General features: G+C 39.6%; 1 protein-coding gene across 1 annotated transcript in view; it reads right to left on the reverse strand.

The window, feature by feature from the left end:
• Positions 1-2861: 2861 nt before the first annotated feature.
• Positions 2862-24152, reverse strand: part of LOC140237886 (inositol hexakisphosphate and diphosphoinositol-pentakisphosphate kinase 2-like) — a 45252-nt gene continuing 23961 nt past the window's right edge. Inside the window, exons 12-22 of the mRNA XM_072317819.1 lie at positions 19120-19242; positions 12167-12288; positions 10980-11092; positions 10498-10564; positions 9194-9335; positions 8582-8814; positions 7728-7973; positions 7011-7232; positions 5849-6242; positions 5170-5304; positions 2862-3734 (exon numbers count right to left, since the gene is read on the reverse strand). Coding sequence (XP_072173920.1) covers positions 2932-3734; positions 5170-5304; positions 5849-6242; positions 7011-7232; positions 7728-7973; positions 8582-8814; positions 9194-9335; positions 10498-10564; positions 10980-11092; positions 12167-12288; positions 19120-19242 — 2600 coding nt within the window. The 3' untranslated portion in view covers positions 2862-2931. The remainder of the gene's footprint in view (positions 3735-5169; positions 5305-5848; positions 6243-7010; positions 7233-7727; positions 7974-8581; positions 8815-9193; positions 9336-10497; positions 10565-10979; positions 11093-12166; positions 12289-19119; positions 19243-24152) is intronic.

A 24152-nucleotide genomic window follows, 5' to 3' on the forward strand; every position in this document is an offset into this window, starting at 1 on the left:
AGATAGAAAGTGATCATGCTGACAAATAGTGCCAACAATGCACCAATACATGACGTTTTGTGTGGGCAAGACGCTGCTTTCACAAAAATGTGCGTAGTTAACTCCCACACAGTGGGCTGTTAATCATGTAACATGTCAGACAAGATTTTCCAGTTACCATTTAGAAGGTATTGAGTGTCTCAAACACACAAGAACAGAGCAATATTTGTCTATTTCTGTTAAAAAATATAAATTACAGCTTTCACAGAAAGCTCAAATGTTGTGCGATTTTCACATCACCTGAATCCTACGAGGGGCCGCCTTCTTGGTCTCACTATATACTTCAATCTTAACAATCTGCACAGTTAGTAACATGTACCGGTACCCTGAAGAAACCATCATGTATAATTATAGTGATGCTTACATCATCATACACTGAAATTTTGATGCCCATCAACTGAGAATTGCAAAAAGACCTTGCTCTTCGACATGGGAGGGAAATGCATGGTTTCTATTAAACTCCAGGGCAACAAATTTCAGTGTCAACCAGTTTATGCATAGTTTTTTTTTTTTTTTTTTTCATGCCTGTACACAGAAGGTACAAACCAAAATGCTACATATACATGAGCCACTTCTGAATCAAATATGCATATAAACTTTGAACATTGCAAACCATGCAGTAAACCTGAGCTCATTCCATGCAGTAAAATGATAGCTAAGAAGGTGATGACTAACATGAACTGTGATACTGTGTGGGAACACCACAATTCAAGGATCCTGAAAGTTGTGTGCGAAATTTTGTCTGTATCACTGGCCTTTCACTTGTTACACAGAACTGCATTTAACTCCACGATAAAATGTGGCCTTCTGTATGAAAGAGATCTGAATAAAACCAATTGTGAAAAAAAAAATGCCCCTCTCTCTGTTTCCCACATCGTCACACACCTTCTCTGATTGGTCATACCTGTGAACCCAGTAACAAATTGAGATGGACACTTTTCAATTTTCTTTTAAAGTATTTCTTTTTGGTTGGAAAGGAATAAATCAAGCTTTTCCACTGGTTCCCTAAACTGATGGTGTTTTCTGGCTAAGACTGTAACACTGCTGTTTCAATGATTTCACACAATATTTTGTTTACACTGAATTAAATTAGGTGTTATTCTCGCACAAATCACAGTACAAGATTAAATACAAGGTAAAATAGTTTTAAAATACCTCAAAAGGACAGTTACATACACTTCTCTACAGTTCAGTCAATTTTTGATAATTCCTTCACGAAAATAGGCACTATCTTTACCAAGAGATCTTTGATAACAAGACAAGCTGCACCTTTCTCGGCTTTTGGTTTAACCTGCTGAGGAAGAATCCCAAGTATACTTGGGCAAGTGTCTATGGGAAATGCGTGTTGTAGCAAAATCATTAAGCCCTCAACAGGTTAAGGTTACAATGGTTGAGTAAGCTGCATTTTAACATTGAATAGACATTTTTTTTAAAGTGTTTACTTAAGCAGAAAGAAAAAAAATAAACACAAATTTTATGATACCCGTTATCTTGAAATGATGTCATCAACTCATAATCTTTCGTCGAGTTGTCTTTATTGCTACTGGTTGACAAATTGCCTTTCATCAACAGAAATAATCACTGATTATTCTCTGTTTGAGTAATAGCCATGATAAAAATCATGGGCATACATACTGGGGTGGGATATTTATATGTGTTTATTTACATTGATGAAGGGCAATTCATCAATCAATTGCAATATCATAATACCATATAACAAAATATAACCATATCTCCCTTTTCTACAAAATGTGCTTTCCATTCCTCACTACCTACACACTTCGCACATGTCGACTAACTTTACCTACTTTTCAAGTACTTTGGATTTTTTTAAAAAAACATCTTAATTAGTTTTGAGGATCCATGCCCTATACTCCGTGGAGCTTCTGAGACTAAAACCGTTTCACTTGCATCGTTACAAATAGTCAAAATCTCTAACCTTTCTGACTGGAAGACCAATGACAAACATTAGCGCTATGAGAGAAAGAAAATGTAACTATTGACAATTCTTATGGAAAGAGTGGGAGAAAGAACCAAAAGTAAGAAAAAAAAAATCTTCCACTGCTTGAATAACTGACTGAAATGGCAAGGAAATGAAAATTCTTTGTCTTTATATGTCAAAGGGAATAAACCAAAACTTTGATTGGTAGGACTAGGCAGTTAACATCAGGGGACTGTAGTGGGGTCATGACATCACTATGCTTCACTACAATTACAAGGGCATGGGACACCACAGAACGTCTATGCAGTGATATAAATTATGTGCACTCTCTTTCTTAAATCTGGTGTTATGGTGCATTTATCTTTATCACTTTTGAAGGAATAGAAGGAAATTACTATAAAAGTGGAAATTTTCGCGGTGTTGAAATTTTTGCGCATTTCGCGCAACCAGAAGCTAGTGCGAAAATAAAAGCGCGCAAATATTTTTGTGTGCCATATGTTCCAGTACTTGATGTCTTGATTCCGCGGAATTAAAAACACGCGAAACTCTTCCTACCCGGCCAAGCGCAAAAAATTAGTCGCGCAAAAATATCCCCTTTTACAGTACCTGTGATGGTGTCAAATCTTTATCTGAAGCTTATCTCAAAGTAGCAACCCTCCTATAGGTATTTTAGAAACTTGCAATTACTAAATACATGCCATGACAGAGCAGGAAGAGCATAAGAATAATTATTTTATCTCAACATTTGTGTCTTTGGTAGATTTTCAATCTTTTTCTAAAGGGTTCAAGGAAAACTGAGCTTAAGTGAATCACCAAGAGAGCAAGCTGGGAATAATCTTCATCCTCAGCATGAATACCTGTTGGTGTAGACGAGCAGAATAGAATCTGCACTACAAATAAAAAGGTTGAACACACATTGCAATATGAACTTGATCATTGATCACCACAACTCAGGAGGTGGCAGACTTCTCAGTCCCACTCACAGCTTCCTCTGTTGTTTCCGCGGGGAATTTGAATGCAGTTGTTCCCGACAAGCTGGTATTACTACCAGTACTGGCACAAGGCGTTGTGACCTCCTCTTCCGTGGTTACCTCATCACCGTTCCTCTCCATGGGGCACTGGAGCGTCCCTTCCTCCGGGTCAGGGGACGAAATGTCCGCTGGAAACATGTGCGCTAGATTGATCTCCAGTCCCTTAACCCTGCCCGTCTCTTCCCCAATGCTGGAGAAGGAGTCGTCTCTCAGCCGTCCCACGGAGGTGGGACTCGTAACCCCGACTGACACATCATCCAGGTTTGGCATGGTCAAAAGCTTGAGGCCTTCATGGATATCGTGTCCTTCGTCGCTGGCAAAGTAATCCTCCGGTTTGTCACTCTCCTCCAGTTTGTCCTGCTCCTGCTGCTGCTGCAGGTAAAGAGGTTGAGACTTCTCCAGGAACTGCATGAAGTCAAACTTCTTGGAGTGGCTCTCGGTGGGGGAGGGGAGGGCACTGGATCCGTTGGAGGACGGGTTGCTCGCTGAGCGGCTGTAGTAGGAGGAGCCGTCGGACTCCTTGCTGTAGAGGTACGAGGGCTTGACGCGCTGCGGCGTGAAGGTGTTGATGTGCATGCTGTTCCGCGGCGTATGGCATTCGGGGGTGGCAGCACCATCGCGGGCGATGCGCTCCAGGAAGTTGTCCACCTGTCTCAGGGAGAGGCTGTTATGAAGCGTCTCTAAGGCACGGATGGAGGTTACCTGGATGTGATGCTCCAGACCTGAAGAAAGAAAGCAAAACCTCACAATCTGATCTTTTTTACTTGTGTGCGCAATTAACTATTTGTTTTATATCAAAGCAAATTCAACTGCCTCTGACATGGGTAGGTACAATGTTCCATAAATGATGAAAATTATACATGTACTTGTAAATGTATGAGAATGTAGTCTAAAAAGTATGTTCACATTAATGTTATCTCAAATTGGGGACAAAACACAGCTAATGAACTTGACTGTGCTTTGCCATGATGTTTGTTTGCTGTTGAGGTGACAAAAGAACCAAGGAGGTAGATGTGTGTGCATGTATTTTGGCTCTCATGGTACTTACTGCAGATGGTTTAAGGCACCAAAAGTACAGGAGACTGCAGAGGAGGAGGAGGAGGAAAAGGAGGAGGGGGAGGGGAGAAGGAGGAGTGGAGGTGTAGGAGGAAGAGGAGGAGGAGGCAGAGGAGTAAGGGAAGGAGGAGGGGGAGGAGGAAGAGGAGGTGGAGAAGGAAGAGGAGGAGGAGAAAGAGGAGGAGGATGAAGAGGTAGAAGAGGTGGAGGAGGAGGAAGAGGTAGAAGAGGTGGAGGAAGAGGAGGAGGTGGAGGAGGAAAAGGCAGAGGAGGAAGAGGACTAGGAGGCAGAGGAGGTGGAGGAGTAAGGGAAGGAGAAGGAGGAGGAGAATGAAGAGGAGGTAGAGGAAGAGGTAGAGGAGGTAGAGGAGGAGGAAGAGGAGGAGGAGGAGAAGATAGAGGAGTAAGAGAAGGAGGAGGGGAAGGCGGAGGAAGAGGATGAGGATGCAGAGGAGGAGGAGAAAGGGAAGGAGGAGGAAGAGGAGGAGGTGAAGGAAAAGGAGAAGTAGAGGGAGGAGGAAGAGTAGGCGGAGGGGGAGGAAGAGGAAGTGGTGGAGAAGGAACCGGTGGTGGAGAAGGAAGAGGAGGAAGAGGAGGAAGAAAAAGGAGGAGGAGGAGGAGAAAGGGAAGGAGGAGGAAGAGGAGGAGGTGAAGGAAAAGGAGAAGTAGAGGGAGGAGGAAGAGTAGGAGGAGGGGGAGGAGTGGGAGGAAGAGGAAGTGGTGGAGAAGGAGCCAGTGATGGAGAAGGAAGAGGAGGAGGAAGAGGAGGAAGGAAAAGGAGGAGAAGGAAGAGCAGAGGAGGAGGAGAAAAAAACGGAGGAGGAAGAGAGGGAGGAGAAAGAGGAGGAGGAGGAGAAGAGAAGGAGAAAAGGAGGAGTAAGGGGAGGACGAGAAAGAGGGGAAGAAGGAGGAGGTGGAAGAGGAGGCAAAAGAGGAAGAAGGGGAGGAGAAGAGGATGAGGAGGGAAAGAGGAAGGGGAGGAAGATTGGGAGGGGGGTATCACTAATCAAGATCATTATGAACGGCAAAAAGGGAGTAATATAATTTTTGTCAACTACGATTGCAGTAAGTTTGAGGATGTCCATGAGTTCTTTCTCTCACCGTGATGAGCAGCCGAGTACGCCGATGCTCTCCTCATCAGAATGTCATCGTTGAAGAACCAGGCTGAGTCGCTCAGTTCTGGGGCGCTCTTGACGTAGGGCAGTGACGGGTGGAGCTCGCCGAGTGTGTCCTCATCTGTCGTGCATGGTGGAAATTCAGGATGCAAAAGGTCGTGTGTTACTGTCATAGTGATTGACCTGGCTGCCCTGCTGGAAAGTCCTTGCTGTCAAGCATACTGATGCCACAGCCTTTTGTGGCATTGTTTCTGTTATGTGCTTAGCAAATGCTCATTCAGGAGCACCTATCAATCAAAACCCTTTCTCTTGCAGGGACTTGGGATAGTGTGTACAAGGTTTTCTGTGCCAATCGGTACAAGCCCACAAAGGATTAACCCAAAGAATTCAGCGACCTGTCACATACTGTAACCAAGTCATCTTTAGGTTGGAAATCTAACAGGAAACTATTGAAATAGTGTTGAAAGGCATGGGCATGACATATCATTATTCATTCATACCACTATTACCTCATACCATAATTCCACAATACATAGATATCTGCACATCTTCTTGTACCTGGAGATTTCAGCTGTATTAAAATCATGCTGTGATACCTTGATTGTTATGGAAAACCTCATAGAAAGCAAAAATATTCTTTTCAATCTATCAAATAAAAGTCGTACCTTCTTTGCCTTTCGCCACATCCTCCGCAAGAGCCCCAGCAGGGGAGGGCTGCATGGGTGGGGTGGCTACCGGTTTGGTGATCTGTGCCAGCTCCTGCTTGGAGGGAATCTTGATGGGTGGGATGCTGAGGATGGGTTTGCTACCTTGCTTCGATGTCCCCTCTTCACTGGCCTCCTTGCATTCTCCTCCTTCTCCTCCTCCTCCTCCTCCTTCTCCCACTTCTCCTGATAATGATGCTGGTGCAGAGGTGATCCTCACCGGTGGTGGTGGTGGAGGCGGCGATGTTGGCCCAGGGGCAGACTGTGATGGATCGCTAGGCTCCTCGTCGGATGAGTCAATGCAGCTAGATGGGCCGGTCCCTTCTGAGTTGTTCTCCAGGGGCGATGCAGTCCCCTGCAGTCCAATGCAAGTAAAAACAAGATGCATGTTACCAAAGTATATCATGTGAGATAAAAGGAGAATGGGTTGGAAACCTGTCTCATCACATCATGATACACTTGTACTAAAATAAAACAGAAATTTTCCCAGTGTGGAAATATTCAAACGACATGGAAACTAGCACAAAAATAAAAGCAACTAAAGATTTTTTGCCTGTGATATGTAGTACTGAATCTTATACTTATGATTCTTGGAAATTAAAAACACACGAAATTCACCGTACCCAGCCGAGAATGAATAATCACCACTTTTACAATGCTCAGTTTATCTCTACCAAGCAGACACATAAACAAAGATTACTTTCATGCACATGTGGAGTTACTTCAAACATTATTTCACTGCAGTCTCTGAAACATGTTCTCTGACATAATGATTTTATATCCCCCAATTATGAATAGTGCAGAAAGATGCTTCTTTTCTACTAAAAAAAAATAAAGAAAGAAAGTAGTGACTACATGGGACCACACATACAGCATAAGTCATATATTTAGTGAGTCAGTCGGAAAGTTGTGGTTAAATTTGCGATTATGGAGTACTGGAGTGAACAGAGAAAAGTATATGTGTGTGCCACATTCATGTCATTAGTCATTATTTTCGCATGTCTTTGATTTTGCGAATAGCACCTGTCGCGCGAAATACGCAAAAATGAAAAACCTTGTGAAATATTCGGCGTATACAGTATTTTTTGAAAACAAGTCACATCAATATTAAGTTTGTACTCACAGAGCTGTGGACAGCACGGAAGGGACAGCAGCCAGGATGATCGGCGTTGTCCTCGCAGTCCTTGGCCCCGGGGCTGAAGTGGAGCTCGACGCGGAACCTGTCGTCCGACATCGGGTCCTTGCTGGGGTCCTCGTAGAGCATCAGCACAATCTGCGTCATGTAGTTCAGCTCCCTGATGCTGCCCAGATACTCGCACGAGTTCTGCCAGTTCTGGTCTGAGTCCTACGGAATGAGGGGAGGAAAAGATGGGGGAAGGGGGGGGGGTGGAGAGAGAAATCAAATTGGATAGATCATTAACCACTTGATGGTACTTCTTCCTCCCCTATCCCTGAAGAGAAATTGTATTGAATGAATGCTCTTGCATAAAGGATGCAGAGCCATGTTGCATAAAAGGATGCAATCACGCAAAGTAAAAAAATCAAACTTGCGTCGGGCATTAGCCAATCAACATTTAGTTTTTCAAGACTTATGTTTGATTTTCCAACTTGTGTCTGATCTTAACTTTTATGCAACAGGAACCTGAACAATAAAAGCCCAGGAGAGATTGGACAAATTGAGAAGAAAGTGGGAAGAGTGGTAAGTCAGAATGTCATTTTGAGATAATCTTTCCCTGTCTGGAAAAAAACTTTTGAAATTCTTTATGACAGAATGTTTTTGAGTATAGTCATGAAGGAGATACCTCTCTTCCAAAACTGGATCATAATGGACGAGACTTACGTCACAGAGGCCACCGTATCTGAGGCAAGACAGCAGGGAGTGGATGTGGCTCTCGCTGGTGAAGTACAGCCGGGTCCGCACCTGGCGGTCCGGCGACATCACGCCCCGCGAGTAGAGCGGGTTCAGCCGGTACGTCGTCTCATCGTTGCTGTTGATGCGGTGCAGGTCGGACCGGATCTTCTTCAGCAGTGGGGTGCAGATGCCCTGGCCAATCTCAAGCTTCTCCTGGGGGGTAATGCCATACTCCTGGGGAGAGAACAGGGGAAATGTTGCATCAGGGGTGCATTTCATGATGTGTTTTGTCAGATATTTTTTCTGACAAACTGTTATAAGCTACGGGAATCCTTGCATCTGGGGGGCATTTCACGAAGCGTTTTGGTCGGATATTTCTCTGACAAACTGTTACAAGCTACTGAAATCCTTGCATCTGATTGGCTGAGAGCAAATTTGTCTGACAAGGTTGTCAGACAAAACGCTTCATGAAATGATCCCAAGGTCTCTATTCAATTTTGAATTCATTTACATTTCAATTGCAATTGGCACTCCAACCTACAGTTTATGTACACTGGGGCCAACACATATATTATTGGAATAAAAATTCTTTGGCCAACAATATGTAAGGCAGGATTTGGCCCGAGGATTTCCTCCTTTAACCCTTTCTGTGCCAGGACTATGGGCAGTGCGTTCATGTACAACACTAAGGGGTTTTTATCAATGCGCACAAAGGGATAAGGATCCAGAACCTTGTCTTCTACGACAATGACCTCCCACTGGTGCCTATGACAGGCTTGGTGCCAAAGGAGGCAGGGGGGGATCTGATCATTGCATAATCATCGCCTCCACATCCCACTCACCTGGGGGATGATGAAGGTGGCCAGATTCTCGGCACAGTTGTAGAGATCGTCCATGTGCTCGAAGCCCATGGTCCGCAGCACGTAGTTGTGGGCCATGTCGTACTTGATGCAGTCGTAGATGTCGGGGATCTTGGTGATGTCGAAGTGACCGCTCTTCAGCTTGAAGTCCTTCTCCAGCTTGACCCATCGACGCAGCATGAGGTCAAGGGTCTCATTGTGATACAGAACCATGTCTACATTGGACCACATACAACAAAATCAAGTTAGCATGGTAATAACGACAACGTGAGAAAATGCATTATGTTGCACACAGACTTCACTTTGATTAAGTAAAAAACATGCATGAAATATTTACTCTAATGAAGAAAATAAAAATAAAGAAAAGAGGATGTGATCGTATTCTACTGACATCTAAATGTTCATTGTGGAGTAGGAGGATGAACTCTGAATGAAAACCCTGCAAATTTAGCTTTTCTTTCTCCCCATTCTCTCTCCCTGAAAAATATATTTCTTAAAATTGCATTGTACTCAACTCCAAACTTAATCCCATCAAATATGTCAAAAAGGATTAAACAAATCAGGAAAAAGAAAAAGTAGAAAAAATATACGAACCTTTGTTTTCTGGCATCTCCATGGTGTCCTTGATCATCTTGGTGTGTGTCTTGATGTGGCGGTGCACCTTCTGACACATCCTGACGGGATTCTTGATGAAGGAGAGGGAATCCAGGAGGGACTTACTCCCTGTCGGTGCCAGCTGGAGTACGAGGAAGGGGAGAAACTTTAATTTGGTCGTTTGCAATTCGCAAGGCTCAATAATATACAAATACTGACAAGCAAGAAATGTTCACGGCACAAAATTTTTGCATATTGGAGCCAACAGCCCTTTTCCCCCAGCATGAAATGTTCGCGAATTGCCACTGGCATCCAATGCATTATGGTATAGGCAAGAACTTTTGCATGCATTTGAATTTTGCGAATCTTGGTTCTTGCAAAATTAATATGTACGCAAACATTTCTGGTTTTACAGTAATGCACAGGTGAGAGTGCGTGATTGGAGACGCAGCAAATTTGAGGGTATGTACAATGGTTCAACATGCAACCTGTGTCCCTTGCTTGACATTATGCATATCCAAGAGCGAGCTGCACCTCCGCAAACATCACAAACTGAAACCTGTGCATTATTTGGTGTTTTTTTTTTTTAAGAATAGATAATTGAATGATATCAGTTTGTAAAACTTTGTCATGAAATGGGGACGCTCTTCCATTAGCCATGCAGGCAACCATGTGAATCAAAGCAATTGTTTGGGTTTGTGCCGAGTGCGTGCACAGAGCAACTGTAATCTGCCACAGGCGACACAAACTGGTGCAGTTATTCTATTTCGCTGTTCCTTGCATGTCTGCAAAGGACTAGAGATCACAAATGTGACTCCCTTCAGAGCTTCTGATTGGCTACATTCTTGAACCTATTTCATAATATGTAATGAATGCATGGCTGTCAGTGCACTGGGGCAAAGTAGCACTCATGGGGTAAGAATGTTTACACTGGTGCCAAATGAATGATGGAAACCCGACTGGTACTAAGAGCCTTTTGCATCTATGTAAACAAACATCCTTGTTGTGCCTTACATCCACTAAAATGACAAAAATGTAAAACATGCACGTTTATTGTTAACTACAAAACAATATACAATGGAGAGTTTGATTTCATTACAGGGAGGGCAGTTCTTTCATGTGGTTGGGAGATTTTATACACCTCAACACTGCTGAATACAATGTGTTTATACTACCAATTTTCACATTTTAAGACGGCGAAATTCAAAATGCTTAATAGTGGACTTTGAACAAACAACCTTTTGACAGGCTTGGGCATCTGAGATTCATTACTTTCACGGTGCCAAAAAGGTATATCTACTCACCTCATACATATCCTTTGGAGAAAAGAGTCTGTCCTTACTGAATGATTCAAACATCTTGTCCTTGACTCTGAAACAAGACATTCACACAAAAATCCAAAAGGATTGGATTATTGGCAACAAATAGGGTCCTGGATTAGATGTGAAATTGACTACACTGTTAACTATACTGTAAAGTGGAAATTTTCTCACATTTCATGTGACATGAAACTATAGCAAACACAAAACACTTTGAGTCTTAATATTTACTTAAAAACAAGCAAATTCATCTTACCTGACTGAGCACGTAAAATTACAAGAAAATTTCCACTTTTAAAGTAAGTTCTGTCAATTCTTGAACTTTACCTCTCTTATTTCTGTGTCTGTATCATCTTTATGTACCACAAATTCATGATCTTGACTTTATATAAAGTCGCTATCAAACTTTACATCATTTAATGAAACACATGTGTAAATGACTGAAGAACTAAGTCTTATGGGCATACCTTCCTTGAATGGTGACCGATTCTTTCTCATGGTCCAGCAGGCCAGTTGTGTTGGCACTCTTCACCATCTGCACCAGAATTGGGGTCAGTTCACCCTCCAAGGCAAGCATGCCCTATAGAATCAGAACAACATGTTAACTATAATATAGCACATCAAAGGAATAAAATAGTCATTTCTGCTGTCCACAGCTCCCTCATATTTCACTAAATGATGAATGTACAATACATCTGTCACTTGAAACTCAGTTTGTCAGTTTCTCTTTCCTCTATTTCTCCTTTTTCATTTCCTCCCTCTTTCTTATCTGAATCTTGTTCTGGCTTCTGATTATTACTTTCTATACCTACAGAAAAACCTTTTAACCCGGCTTGTAATACTCCAGTGTACTAATTTGCCAAAATACACAGTCAACCTTGCCTATAAAGTCAAATCTATTTGGACTGAAGAAATAGCTTCGACTTAGAGAAAATTTAGGGCTTATGAGGGATTAAAATCAATAAAATATATCAAAAGAGAAGAGAACTTGAAAAGACCTTTGACCAAGGCAATTATTTGACTTATGGGAGGTCAACCTAGGCAAGGTTGGCTGTATATCGAATCATGTACTAAAAAAAAAAAAAAAAAAAAAAAAAACTGTCCTGAAAGCAGTCATAACATTAAAATGCCTGTTGAAGGAATGTACCTACTGTAAAAACTTCATCAACCAGGCCGAGCTTAGGTATTAAAATTCAGTTCAGAACAAGAGAAGAAAAACATGAAGTGATGTGAGCATATTACAGGAGAATGTACAATATCTAACATCTGCTCAGCCCCAAGAATACACTGTGTAACGTGAAAATCTTGTCAAGCAATCCACACATGACAAAATCTTCATAGACCTTGTACGTACAAGGCACCAATGAGTTACGATAAATGTCACATACTTGTGTGACAATTTCATGAGTGATCAATCTGCTACTACGAAACAAAGTGTGAATGAAAAATATGCAGCAACCTTATACAAGAAGGGACTTCCCACTAGGGAGCTCAATATGCATTGCAATTGTCTTTAATACTGGAAGCAATAGTTTGGCATGTTGTTACTTCCACGAATGTCAGCTGAATCGCAAAGTCATACAACATAAGTAAAGAACACCACAAAATGTGGGAATTACGTGAATGCTGCCATGCCATTAGTTGTTCGACCCACCTTGGTGAAAGCCGCCGCCGTCATCTGAACTCGCCCCTCATCCGATGCGTAGATCTTGAGGTCGTGGCGGTACGTGCTGTGAAGGCGGAGCAGACCACATCCAGGAAATCCCGCATAGTCCCCTGGAGGTGGTAAGAGCATGGGATAAGAGGGGTGAGATGGGTACACTTTGGAGGCCAAACAGTGAGTTCCATAGCTGATGAGCTCCATTCGTGTTATTTTCCTTAAACTGTCAATGTTTGATTTCATTTTATTTGTCAGAGCCATTTCATAAATTATTCAATCTTAACCACATTTCCATTAATTCTTCTATGCAAACGTCTTGTTTTTACTTCCTCTTTAATCATGCCACGACACAATTTGACCTTGGTCATCAATCTGACACGTACCCACGCCCTTTTGTCAAATGAGGACAACACCAGGATTTTTTTCAACAGTCCACTTGTTGTAAGCTTGCTAGTGTGATACTACGTCATGACCTTATCTGTGGAATTATTTTTACATCCTCCCACCCCGAAATCCCCCTCCTCCCCCTCAAAAATATACATGCAAATACCTTATTCAGTTTTAACAATGTAGAAATGACAAAGGTTTGTGGTCATTTTGCACTCCCTACTCCTAACATGCAAATGCTTTGTATTCATTTGACACCACATCACAAATCTGAAAGAAAAGTCGTTATACTTGAAGTGATCAGACATTCCAGAACACACGCTGCAAGTGATTATCACACAATCATCTTGTGAGTTCTTGAACACACTCATATGGTATCCATCAGGCACATGTATACTGTATAAAAAGCTGTTACTTTTGGGTACATATACTTTTGCATATGAGGAGCTCACAGACATATTCGTGAGATGCCATTTGCGTGATTCGTCGCCATGGCTACCGAAAATGCACTAATGCCTGTCTGTTATACTCCGCAAATTCAATGCCATCAAGATCAGGTGGCAATATCTTTATGTGCTTTTAATTTTGTGGCCTAACAGTGATAGGTAAAATCCATGAAAATAACAGCTTTTTCAGTAGTTCACTCTGATTTCTCTTTTTTGACAATGTGACATGCATTTCTAACTTGCATTCCAACACTATGTAAGTTTCCCCGCTCACAACTATTTAGCGAATAAAATGATGAATCCACAGAATAATTTTGATTTCCTTAATCGGAAAGATGAATATCCACAAAGACAAAGTGCACTGTCATCTTCAAATGGTGACATTACATTGTAGCTCATCTGCATCAACTCTTTTACAAGATCTAACACTTCGAGAAAATGTCACATGATGCCAAAAAGGCAGAGGCTCCTGGTCTGTCATCTAGTTATAGTCGACTGAATTTTGAAATCTTCCTAGAATGTAACTTCTCCCAATTGCCTGGTATGCTCATATTATCCTGCAAACAATGAAAGCTTTTGTTGATTTGTGTGTGTGTGTGTGTGTGTGTGTGTGTGTGTGTGTGTGTGTGTACTCACAGAAAGGCAATAATGTGCACTGGGAGCATTGGAATGTGAAAGCAAATGATCTCTGTCATTCGAATAAAAGCTGATAAAAACTTGAATGTGTGAGATGATAGTGTGAATGCCAACATATGTACATGATGAGCTCAATGCCAGTCCATAAGATTCCTATAGATTGTGCCCTACGAATATTAATACTCCATCTCTTTTGCAGCTCCACATCACATAAAGACATTTCTATGAATTATAACTACATAACATGCTGATAAATATCAAGTTAGTAACATCCCAACAAAAACAAACGTGTGAAGTTTTCTATAATACATCAACTCGGACAGAAGACATGCATTGTCGGAATTTGGTATAACTCTTTATCTCTGGTAGAGAGACATCTAAGGATGACAGCTAAAAAGTGATAGCATCAGCATAAAAGAAACCCAAACGCATTAAGAGGTTTTTTGAACTGCATTTTTGTAAACTGCTTTTGAGGCATCCCAGAGAAAATTAACTGCCTGGCTGCCTTTCCCTCATAAGTGGGGTAGTTTAGATGGCTCTCCATACAAAATGTAGTCACAGAGATATGTGAATGTTACGCCAGACATTTTGAAGACATTTTGGATCTGCATCTTGAGAGCTCCGCCAGTTAGCATATGATGGGTAGGGGTCATTCCGTAAGACCGACACCTACGAGTCATACAGCCCATGAGTTCGACATTGAAAAAGGGTCCATGAGTCATATAGCCCAAAAGTTATATAGCCCACGAGTTTGACAATAGGCAAATACACTTGTAAGACCCATGAATTCACACGAGGCAAATAAGGCACATGAGTTCGACACTAAGTAAAAACAGCCCACAAGTTCAACATTACCAACATGAGGCGTAATGTGTCGGTCTCGAGGGGCCTTGTTTGCTTAAGTGTCGAACTCATAGGCTGTACGACACATGGGCTGTCTGACTCATGGGCTGTATGATTCATGGGTGTCTAAAAGCATGGAATTGATTCCGACATAAGTAGACTTTTGCATCAAACATATTTTGGTCACATGAAGTAATTGTGTGAGACTGAATGTGAAATGACAACTTTCGTGCTTTTTAAGCACAAGACAGATGGATGATACCGATGCACATGACCAAAGTGTTTTGGTACACACTTCACAATGAACAAGTCTTTTTCTTATGTCAAAGCAGCAATTCTTTAAAAGTGCCTTTTCGATGGGAATGAGGAATCATCCCTCTTCGTTCTTTCCTCAGCGCAGGTCCTCCTTTGTAATTTGCATCATTTCTTTGCGCTTGTGTCATGATGAGAAACTGGGTCATACTAACACAATGTTTACCACCGTGTTTTGTCAGTATCTCTGTGGCATGCAACATGAAACTGGTGCAAATGATATTTATGAGCAAGTCTGAAAGATTCATCCTTCCCAGATCTATGATTGTGATTGGTCCCCACCCCCCCCCCCCCTTCTTGAATTTTTGTCTTGTTGGACTGTTTCTGCTCCTTTGCACAGTTACTTTGTCATTCTATACAAATGTCCAGAAAAAAAAAAAAACCCTTCATAACTATCTACTGAAAGGAATTGTTTTTTCAAAAGCCATCTCATATCCCTTGTGCATTTTAACCTTTGTCTCCCCTGAGCAGCTTTACCAAACATCTTGGCAAAATCACGGAGGATGACGTGAACCAAATGCCAATGAAACAGCCATTTACAGCAAGTCAGTGGGCACCTGAATGATTTAAAAGCAATACATTCCCATATGTCATGACTGGAAATTTATCAAAGACCCACTTTTCAAATATGTAAATAGATAAATAAATGTTACACAAATTGTTTGCCTTGGTTGTAAATTTTGTCTACTTTCCCCCGTCATCTTTTCCCCCTGAATTTAGAAACATTGTATTATTAAAAGTGCATTACAAATGTAATGTATTATTATCATTATTATTACTTGCTTGGCTTTGCATTTTTTTTTTTCTTCACTAAATCTGAGTGCACCAACTTTGATAAAATGTTTGGGGTCCCACGGGTACTTGTGTAAATGACACTACACTGACATGTTTTGTTTTTCTCATGAAATCAGATGAGAATTAGGATTGCTCCACTCTACATTCATAAACCACACTGCATACAATGTATGATGTGAAAATCTCTGATTCAATGACGATGGAATCCACGAGTTGCATCTCAAGGATATTATGAATTAAGCACACACAGGAAAAGCCATGCTGAATGGGGCAGTAGAAGGTAAGAAAGAATCACAATTACTTAAAAGAAAGTCTTCTTGCGTCTCTAAATAATAAAGAAAACAATAAAATAAAAGTTGAGATATTAATTTCCATGTAACAACTATACATATCATTCCATGACAGAGACATATGCATGAACTTTTATCCTGTTTTTTTTTCTTTCTCAAGGTTAAACTATGATGTAATGTGACATTATGTTACATATCATAAACAAGGTTTCTGCGAGGCGAAGTAAACCATGGCTTCTAATGAAATATACGTTTTTAAACATGACTGCATCTACTGTAACCGAAAGATTGGTTATGCAACAACTTGTATTCACAACTCCTCAGGGAGCTCTGTTGACCAGTATATCAACCAGACAAAGACTAGGAAAATCAAACAGAAGACTATGACCTTTGAAAACTACCAACATGGATTTAGGTATGTGGGACATCACTTTTTGGACAAAGTTGTTAAGTTTTGTTCCTTGTTATTCAACAGATTTGCAAAACGAATTACAAAAAGTTGGTCTTTGCATGACCTCTGTTTACATGATGCTGTGGTGTTACATGTTTGTCATACATTGACTCTAAAATAAAACGGCAAAACTTCACAATACCAATATTTTTGAAGATGTTCTTATGCAAGAGCTTTAAACTTGAAAGAGATACCTCAGAAGTGCAAATGAACATGTCAATTTGCTAGGAAAGGAATGACAGACTGAAAGCCGGTTATAAATGGGATGAAATGATATCAAAAGAAATCATTTTAGAGCAAAAGAAGTGATCACGGGCAATATTTCGATGATAAATTCCGACAGCAAAATTACTTGTATCATTCAAAATTAGGCGTTCATTTCTCCGAAATTGGTCAAGAGAGTCAAGCAAGCAGAAGAACCATCCAGTGTCAAGATGACCAAGGTCAAGTCAGGTCACGAGTATTTTTCTATTTTTCACTGACAGAACCAATACAGCGCCAACACTAGAAAGACTCAGTTATTGTAAGGAGGTTGACTCTTAGTGACCACTTTAGGAAATGTCAGATTTGGTTCTTGTAAATTAATGTCACTGGGCAAGGTTTTCTTTTATTTGTTAAATCACATCGAATTCACAATGTGAACAGGGTCGTTGCTGAGGTCACTGCCCTTGAAGGGTCAAGTTTACTTCTGGAAAAGTTATCAAGAGGGAAGAGTGTTGCTAAATTTCATCCTCTTTTAACAACTGATGGAGAAAAGATACAGTAGTATATCATGATATGCAAGCAAGCAACACTCTGATGATGAAATCAATTTCATACCTATTTTTTTTTCTTTTAACACTAATTACAACTGAATTCTGGCATATCGCATTTCCCCCTAATAAAAGAATATTACAATAATCTAACAAGTCCCACATACCCATTTCCTTGTTCGTACTTTTGGGTACAAATGACTGGTCTTCAGTTAGTCTTTGTCTCATAGCTTTTTCTGATTTTGACATTCCACACACAATTATAGCTCAATGTTTCAATCAACCTCTTTAAAATAAATCAAGCTAGATCCACTTTTAAAGAAAAATTTTGCTGCCAAATCATACTTGGGTGTTACTATAATTAATTTTCTTATAAGAAGACTTAGTTTTAAACCTTTACCTGTAAGTCTTCATTTTTCAGAAGTTGATAATATAATCACAAAGACACCCCATTCCTTGTGAAAGAAAACACTGTTATTTGAAATATGCTGAACCTTCAACAGTATCAGTGCCAACTTGCAGTTGAAAAGGTTAAGTCTGTCAATGTTTTGATGTTAGCAAGTTTTATCAAGCACAGCTAATTGCAAAGTTAGCAGAGAACATTGATAGAGATAGAGAAAGAGAAAGAAAGAGAAAGAAAGAGAGAGAGAGGGAGAGAGAGAAGAAAAGCCCTATTGTAGCACTTTATGATCATTATTCTCTCAATATTCTTTCTTGATAACAGCTGGGACAGATACCATGCCTGTAATCATTGAACACTTAAAGAGAACTCAAACCCAAAGAGCAAAATTAAACAAAAAAATATATATAAAGGGAATTCAAAAAAAATCTAGCATAATTAAAGCCCACTTGACTAACCGCTTTTAGAAAGCAGGGGGAATAATTGCTACCCTTAACATATATGAGTATAACGTTGATGTAATGTGTAATCTTCATGAAAAATGAATTTTTGTGGAATTCCCTCTATATTTTCTTGATATCGTTGTACACTCATACGTCATAACCTCTAGTAGTCTCCTCATCCAGCAGTTCCAAAACCAAAACTTTAAAAATTCTAAACTTTTGCATTGATTGTCCAATTTTCCTCAAACTTTCACAGATGTGTTCTACTATTAAATGTTGCTGCTTTCACTCAATCCACATTGCTCTTTGTGTTTGGGTTCCCTTTAAACACACACATATATATTAAACTTGGTATGCCGTGTGTTGTATTGGAAAAATGTCAAATGACTGATTAAAAATAGGACAAAAATCCCAAATTCTAGCCACTCAACCAAAAATTCCAAATTCAGAGAATGACGATGATCTCAGTTAGTTTTACATGCATAATGCCCAATGCCAGGATTATTTTGATGAGGGACCGAGGATGGTGTGATTGTGAGAGACAAGTGTTTTAAAACACCTGCCTTCATATCAAACTCGCTCAAGCTTCTAATGCTTTCATCAAGAAGTCAAGACTGCCATGACTGCTAACACTTACACATCAAGACCAGAAATCAGGGGAGATTTCTGTCAGTGTTACATGCATCTGGATGGGCAGAAATGATTCCAAAATCAGGAAGGCTCTTTTATAATCTCTTGTCAAGTTGTGAAGAGATATCATTCTCTTAATTCATTTATTTATTCACTTAATATTCATCTTTATTCATCTGTTAATTAATGAATTCATTTATTTATTATTAATCTTTTTAATTCATTCTAATATTTATCTTATTTCTACTATTAAGTCTATTTATTTATTATTGATCTACTTCATTTATTCATTTATCTATCTAATTCATCTATTCACTTTATATTCATCTATTTATTTTTCATTTTTTTTTTTTGAGGAACCTTGTATCAAATCAGGGAGACTTGAGACTCTGACCCATACAGAATACCAAAGTATGATGTCATAGCCATTCATTGCCATGGAAACCGGTTCTACACAACCTCACGTAGCCTGAATATCTGTGACCATGACGGTTGCTAAACTGGCTCAAACAAAACACTGTGACGTCGTCACTTTGATACTCTTATTTTCAATCAGTCTCACCTTGTCCTCCGGGGTAGATGCATCGGAAGGCTCGCCCCAGCTCCTCCGCCTGGACACGCCCTGCCGGGGTAAGCTCCCCGCCCCACTTCAGAATCAGGAGTAATGACGGGTCGCCTTTCGAATCTACCGCAACCAACAAGAATCAAGAATGTCTGAAATTACTGAAAGTATTTTTCCCTCTCCCCTCTCTCTCTCTCTTCCATCTCTCTCTCCCTCAATGATCAATGAAACAAGATATACAAACCAGTAACATACTGATGACCTGACTGAATACAAAGTTGAACATATGGGCAAATGCTACACCTTCAACCTCATTTGTAAGAAGAGAAAGAAGTGCGGACGTATTGAACATAGGTCTAATAATTTAGTTTGTGACACTCATAGTCTGTTTATATAAAATTAAGTTGGTTATAATAGAAACTTCAGACCTTGAGGACACCTGATTGGGTTACATTTCAAAGAAACTATGATACAGCAACAAGCCTGTTATACGTACACCTAACTATGTGCATCTCTCCTTATTTCTCTCTTTGTAAACTCATACATTTTGAAGTGATGAAATAGAATGTTACTTCTTCGGGCATCGATTCATACTTTCCTTAGGAAAGTAGCACAGCCTTCAATACATAATGAATGTCATCTGAGTGTGTGAAAGTCAACGTTTATGGATCACACAGTTCCATATAAATGCTTAATTGGCAAGCATAACTGTTGCATATACCAGTACACGGTTAGTTTAGGACAATCAAATTCATACAATGGCATAGAGTCAGCTTGGACTTTCCAGCGAACAACATCAAGTCATGCATGAGCTTTCAAACCACTGCATGCAATAATCACAATTTCACATCAAACTACTGGAAAACTAGAAAGATGTGTGATATGAAACTTTTGCAAATTGGAGCCGATTGCCTTTTTTCGTAACATTTTACTTTCGTGAATCGCCACTGGCATTCAATACATTGTGTAGACAAGCACTTTAACATGCATTTTACTTGCACGAATCTTGGCTCTTTGCAAAATTAATTGCGAAAGTTTCATGCACACAAAAATTTCTGGTTTTGCAGTATTCCACAAACAAAAGCATGAATACACATAGGGACCCTGCTGTACTCAGATGCTAGGAACAGTTCTGAACTCCACACACATACACACACACACAAAAGAGGAGAAAATATATAACAGATTTACGATGTAAGATCGAAACTGTAACTCTCGCGGGGGAGAGAAAAAAAAAGTTATTTGACAGGATGCAAGATTCAGATTACTACTGGATGACAATACATGAAATGTTCTACATACTTGTTTAGCCATTAGGCAGGGCTCGACACTAACTTCTTTGTGTTGGTCAGAAATCTGAAATTTTGGTGGCTTGAAATAAAGCAAAAGTAACAACCCAGTTTTGAATCTAAGTTGCCCGATTGGGCCATCAAGAGATAAATTTTGGTGGCTCGACACCAATTTTTAGTGGCCCCGAGCTACCACTAATGTTGAGCCCTAATGTTGAGGCAGGACATGATGGACTCATGTACAGTACAATGATCCCTGTTGCATGGTCATTAATTGGAGTCACTACATTTTAATTCTTGAAAGGGTGCTACGAATGGTCTGATTCATACTATCAGGAAACTTTGCATCAAAGCATTCTAATAATCCAATGAAGTCACAACTGCTGTGCCCATACATAATGAGAAAGAGCAGGTCCTGGTACAACTGCCCATTATGCTTGATTGTTTTGTGGACTATGTAGGATTTTGCTGTCTGGTGTTTTATCGATGTTTCAATAAAATCTAGATGTGATGAATGTTGAGCTAGTTGTGTCATTCTCACTTTACTGTCATTTTCAAGGTAAGTAGAGCAAAATAGAATGTGTTAGATCATATCCTCCTGCAATACATGAAAATGGAGAGAACAAAAGGTGAATTCATGCTTCAATGAACAAGGCTCATCTCAATAACAGTGATCTGCGTGTGCGCTGTAGATGACAAGCAAGCAGACATGCAGAAAAACAGACACAGTGACACAATATAGAGGAGCTGATACACATCTCTCTATCTATCTCAGTATGGATGTATGAGAGCAGAGCGAGAGCATGAACAGTAGGCTTGGTGATTCATTTCTACTGTTGAAGGTCGTCTATCCATTTCGAAAACATCACAAAATTTTGCATGGTTGAAGAATGTCTCCAAACATCATTTATGCAATGAATCTTACAGTAGTACACCTCAGAGGGTTTTTTTTTTGGTTTTTTTTTTTTGGTCTTTTTTTTTTTTTTTTTAAACAAATGGAAAACAAACCCCATGCCACTAGAAAATAAGCCACTCTTTGTGTCAAGAATAGCAGTTGGAATTTTTCGAGGATCCAAAAAAATTCATCAGAAATCTTTAGAACTGTTTCCCCCTCCATCATAAACAAGTTTCCAGTTGTATCATTCTGAGGAAAGGTTGAAGCTACCGGCATGTATAATACACCAGCTTATGAAAGGAATCTGATTTTCAGGATTGCAAATGGGACACACAAATTCTAACATGAGTTTGACTTTGATATCCATGAACACATCTGGTCACAAGACACAACATACCACACAGAATAATGTTAAAATCTTCAATGATATATCCCACCATACTAGTGACTGATGTAAGCTAATAGCATATATGTGCAAGACAGATATGGGTAAAACACACTTGTAGTATACAATATCCTATCATTAACTATGAAAGATCTTATAGATAATCAGGTTGGCACATCTTTTTTGTCATTGAAGATGCAACTTCTTCTTCTATCTTTATTTTTTTAAATTTTACTTCTTTTCTCCTTTAAATTTGGTTTGAATCTCAAAAAATGAATAAAAAAAGACATGATATGATGACTCACTTTAATGCCAATTTCAAAACTAAAAACAAGGTTTCCATCACTTTTTTTCTTTTTTGGGGGGTTGGCAAGAATAACACAAACAATACTTTGTACAAGCTGAAAAGTTCAATTAAATTTCAACATCACTACACGGAGTTACCACACACCAAATGCCTGATGATGCATGTTAGTATAGTCAAACCTGTCTCTAGTGGCCACCCAAGGGAGATGAAAAGATGGCCATTACAGACAGGTGGCCCCTACAGACAGGTTCTTTAACATGCTTTTTCTCTCGTATGGAACTGCTTTTAGTGGCCATATACGGCAGGTGGCCACTATAGACAGGTGGTTGCTAAGACAGGCTCGACTATATGTATGCAATCCACATTTAGGAATATACATATAGCATCCTACAATATTGCCATTCTTTTCTATTCCAGATGCAGCTTCACATCAACAATCAATATAATGATTGAGGCAACCAAATTCACTGCTAACATGAAGGGGACGATAAAGGACTGAGCGAAGACAATTCACCTGATTAAAGATATAGTCCACTCTGAAAATTAGCTTGTGTAAACAGCAGCAGAAAAATTTGAGGGACAGGACAGTGACAGTTGAGCAAATTCTGACGAAAACTATGAGAAAGCTTTGATATTTTGAAGTTGTGATCAGTCAAGCACAAATTGGCAACTCCATGATGTACAAATTGTAGCATGTCAGCTCACCTTCCATTCACCCTGTGTAAATTTTCCATAAAATTTATCCTTTTTTTGTGTTTATCTTGATGACAGAATATATTTTTTGCATGCAAGGGTTGTATAGAATAATATTTACAATGATTGTATGAAGGATGCATGTATGACTGGAAATTCACTTGATGGGAAAATGAAAATTTCTTGTTAGTGCAGAAAAGAGGGGGGGGGGGGTGGTGAACTCACATGTGACATCAAAAATTCATGTCTGACTGACCGCCACTGCAAAAAGATCATAACTTTTTCAGTTTTGATCGGAATTCTTTCAAACTTTCACCGTCCTGTTCCTCCTGTTTTTCTGCTTCTAATTCACACAAACTAGTTTTTAGGGTGGAATTCCCCTTGATACATAAAATCTATTCCTGCTGCAGCAAAACCAATGTATATGTTTCTACGAATGACAACAAGTTGATAGTCCCATCTGCCACATTTACATTGTATATAATGGACACATACAGCAGGCATTGCAGTACAGCACTCAACAAATGGCATGGCATAATGAAGAATATAGAGAGGAAAGAAATTGTTTGAAGTTACGGGTATAAAAGAGCAGCTGCAAGCAATCGCCTGTATTGTCAAGATGTAGCCATAATAGGTTCTGCAAAGCATGTAATTTGGGAAAGTTTCGAAATCACGTAGCAGCAACCTTCACAACAGCAACAACACGATGCCATCAGCGCCAATAAACCAGTGTCATGCAGCTATGTTGCTTGATATGAGCAATGTAGCCAAATGACAATAAAATAAACAAGACACATGTAAACACACAAACACACAAATGACGAAGAAGATGATGATGAAACTAATGCTTTTTGGATCCACACACAAAGATGAATGTCAATTTCGATATATTATCAATGCATTTTTTTTCTGTTTGCAAGCTCAGTCTTCATATTGGAAGATAATAATGATTTAAAAAGACATTAACATATTCTTGAGACTGGATAATAAATAGAATGTCGTGGAAATGATGTCAAAATAATCATGTTACAAACTTTCATGAAAATATATCATAATTCCATTTGTAGGCACAGTTGACATTGAATTCATATAGAGTGAAATCTACATGAATCTGTTGTAATGCCATCAAAAAAAAAAGAAAAAAAGATAAGCACAAAATGCAGGAACACATTATCTTCTAATTTCTTCAAAAGATCTTGGAATGATGCCAGATAGAGTGATGCCTCCTTATGTATTTGTTAATTTATTTGTTAATGTATTTGTTAATTTTGTTAAAACTTCACAGTTGACCATGACTAGTCGTACAGAAAGCGTTTAGAATAAGCATATCTCTATCTTTTTGTACATTAGTCCATAAACAACCCATTCCGCTTTGTAAGAATCTCAAATATATTTCCCTTTAAATATAAATACTCTATTGATCTTAAAGTTCACGGCATAGTTATTCACTTACATCAAGTAATA

Source organism: Diadema setosum, chromosome 14 (assembly GCF_964275005.1).
Source record: "Diadema setosum chromosome 14, eeDiaSeto1, whole genome shotgun sequence".
In the NCBI taxonomy this organism is placed as follows: Eukaryota; Metazoa; Echinodermata; class Echinoidea; order Diadematoida; family Diadematidae; genus Diadema; species Diadema setosum.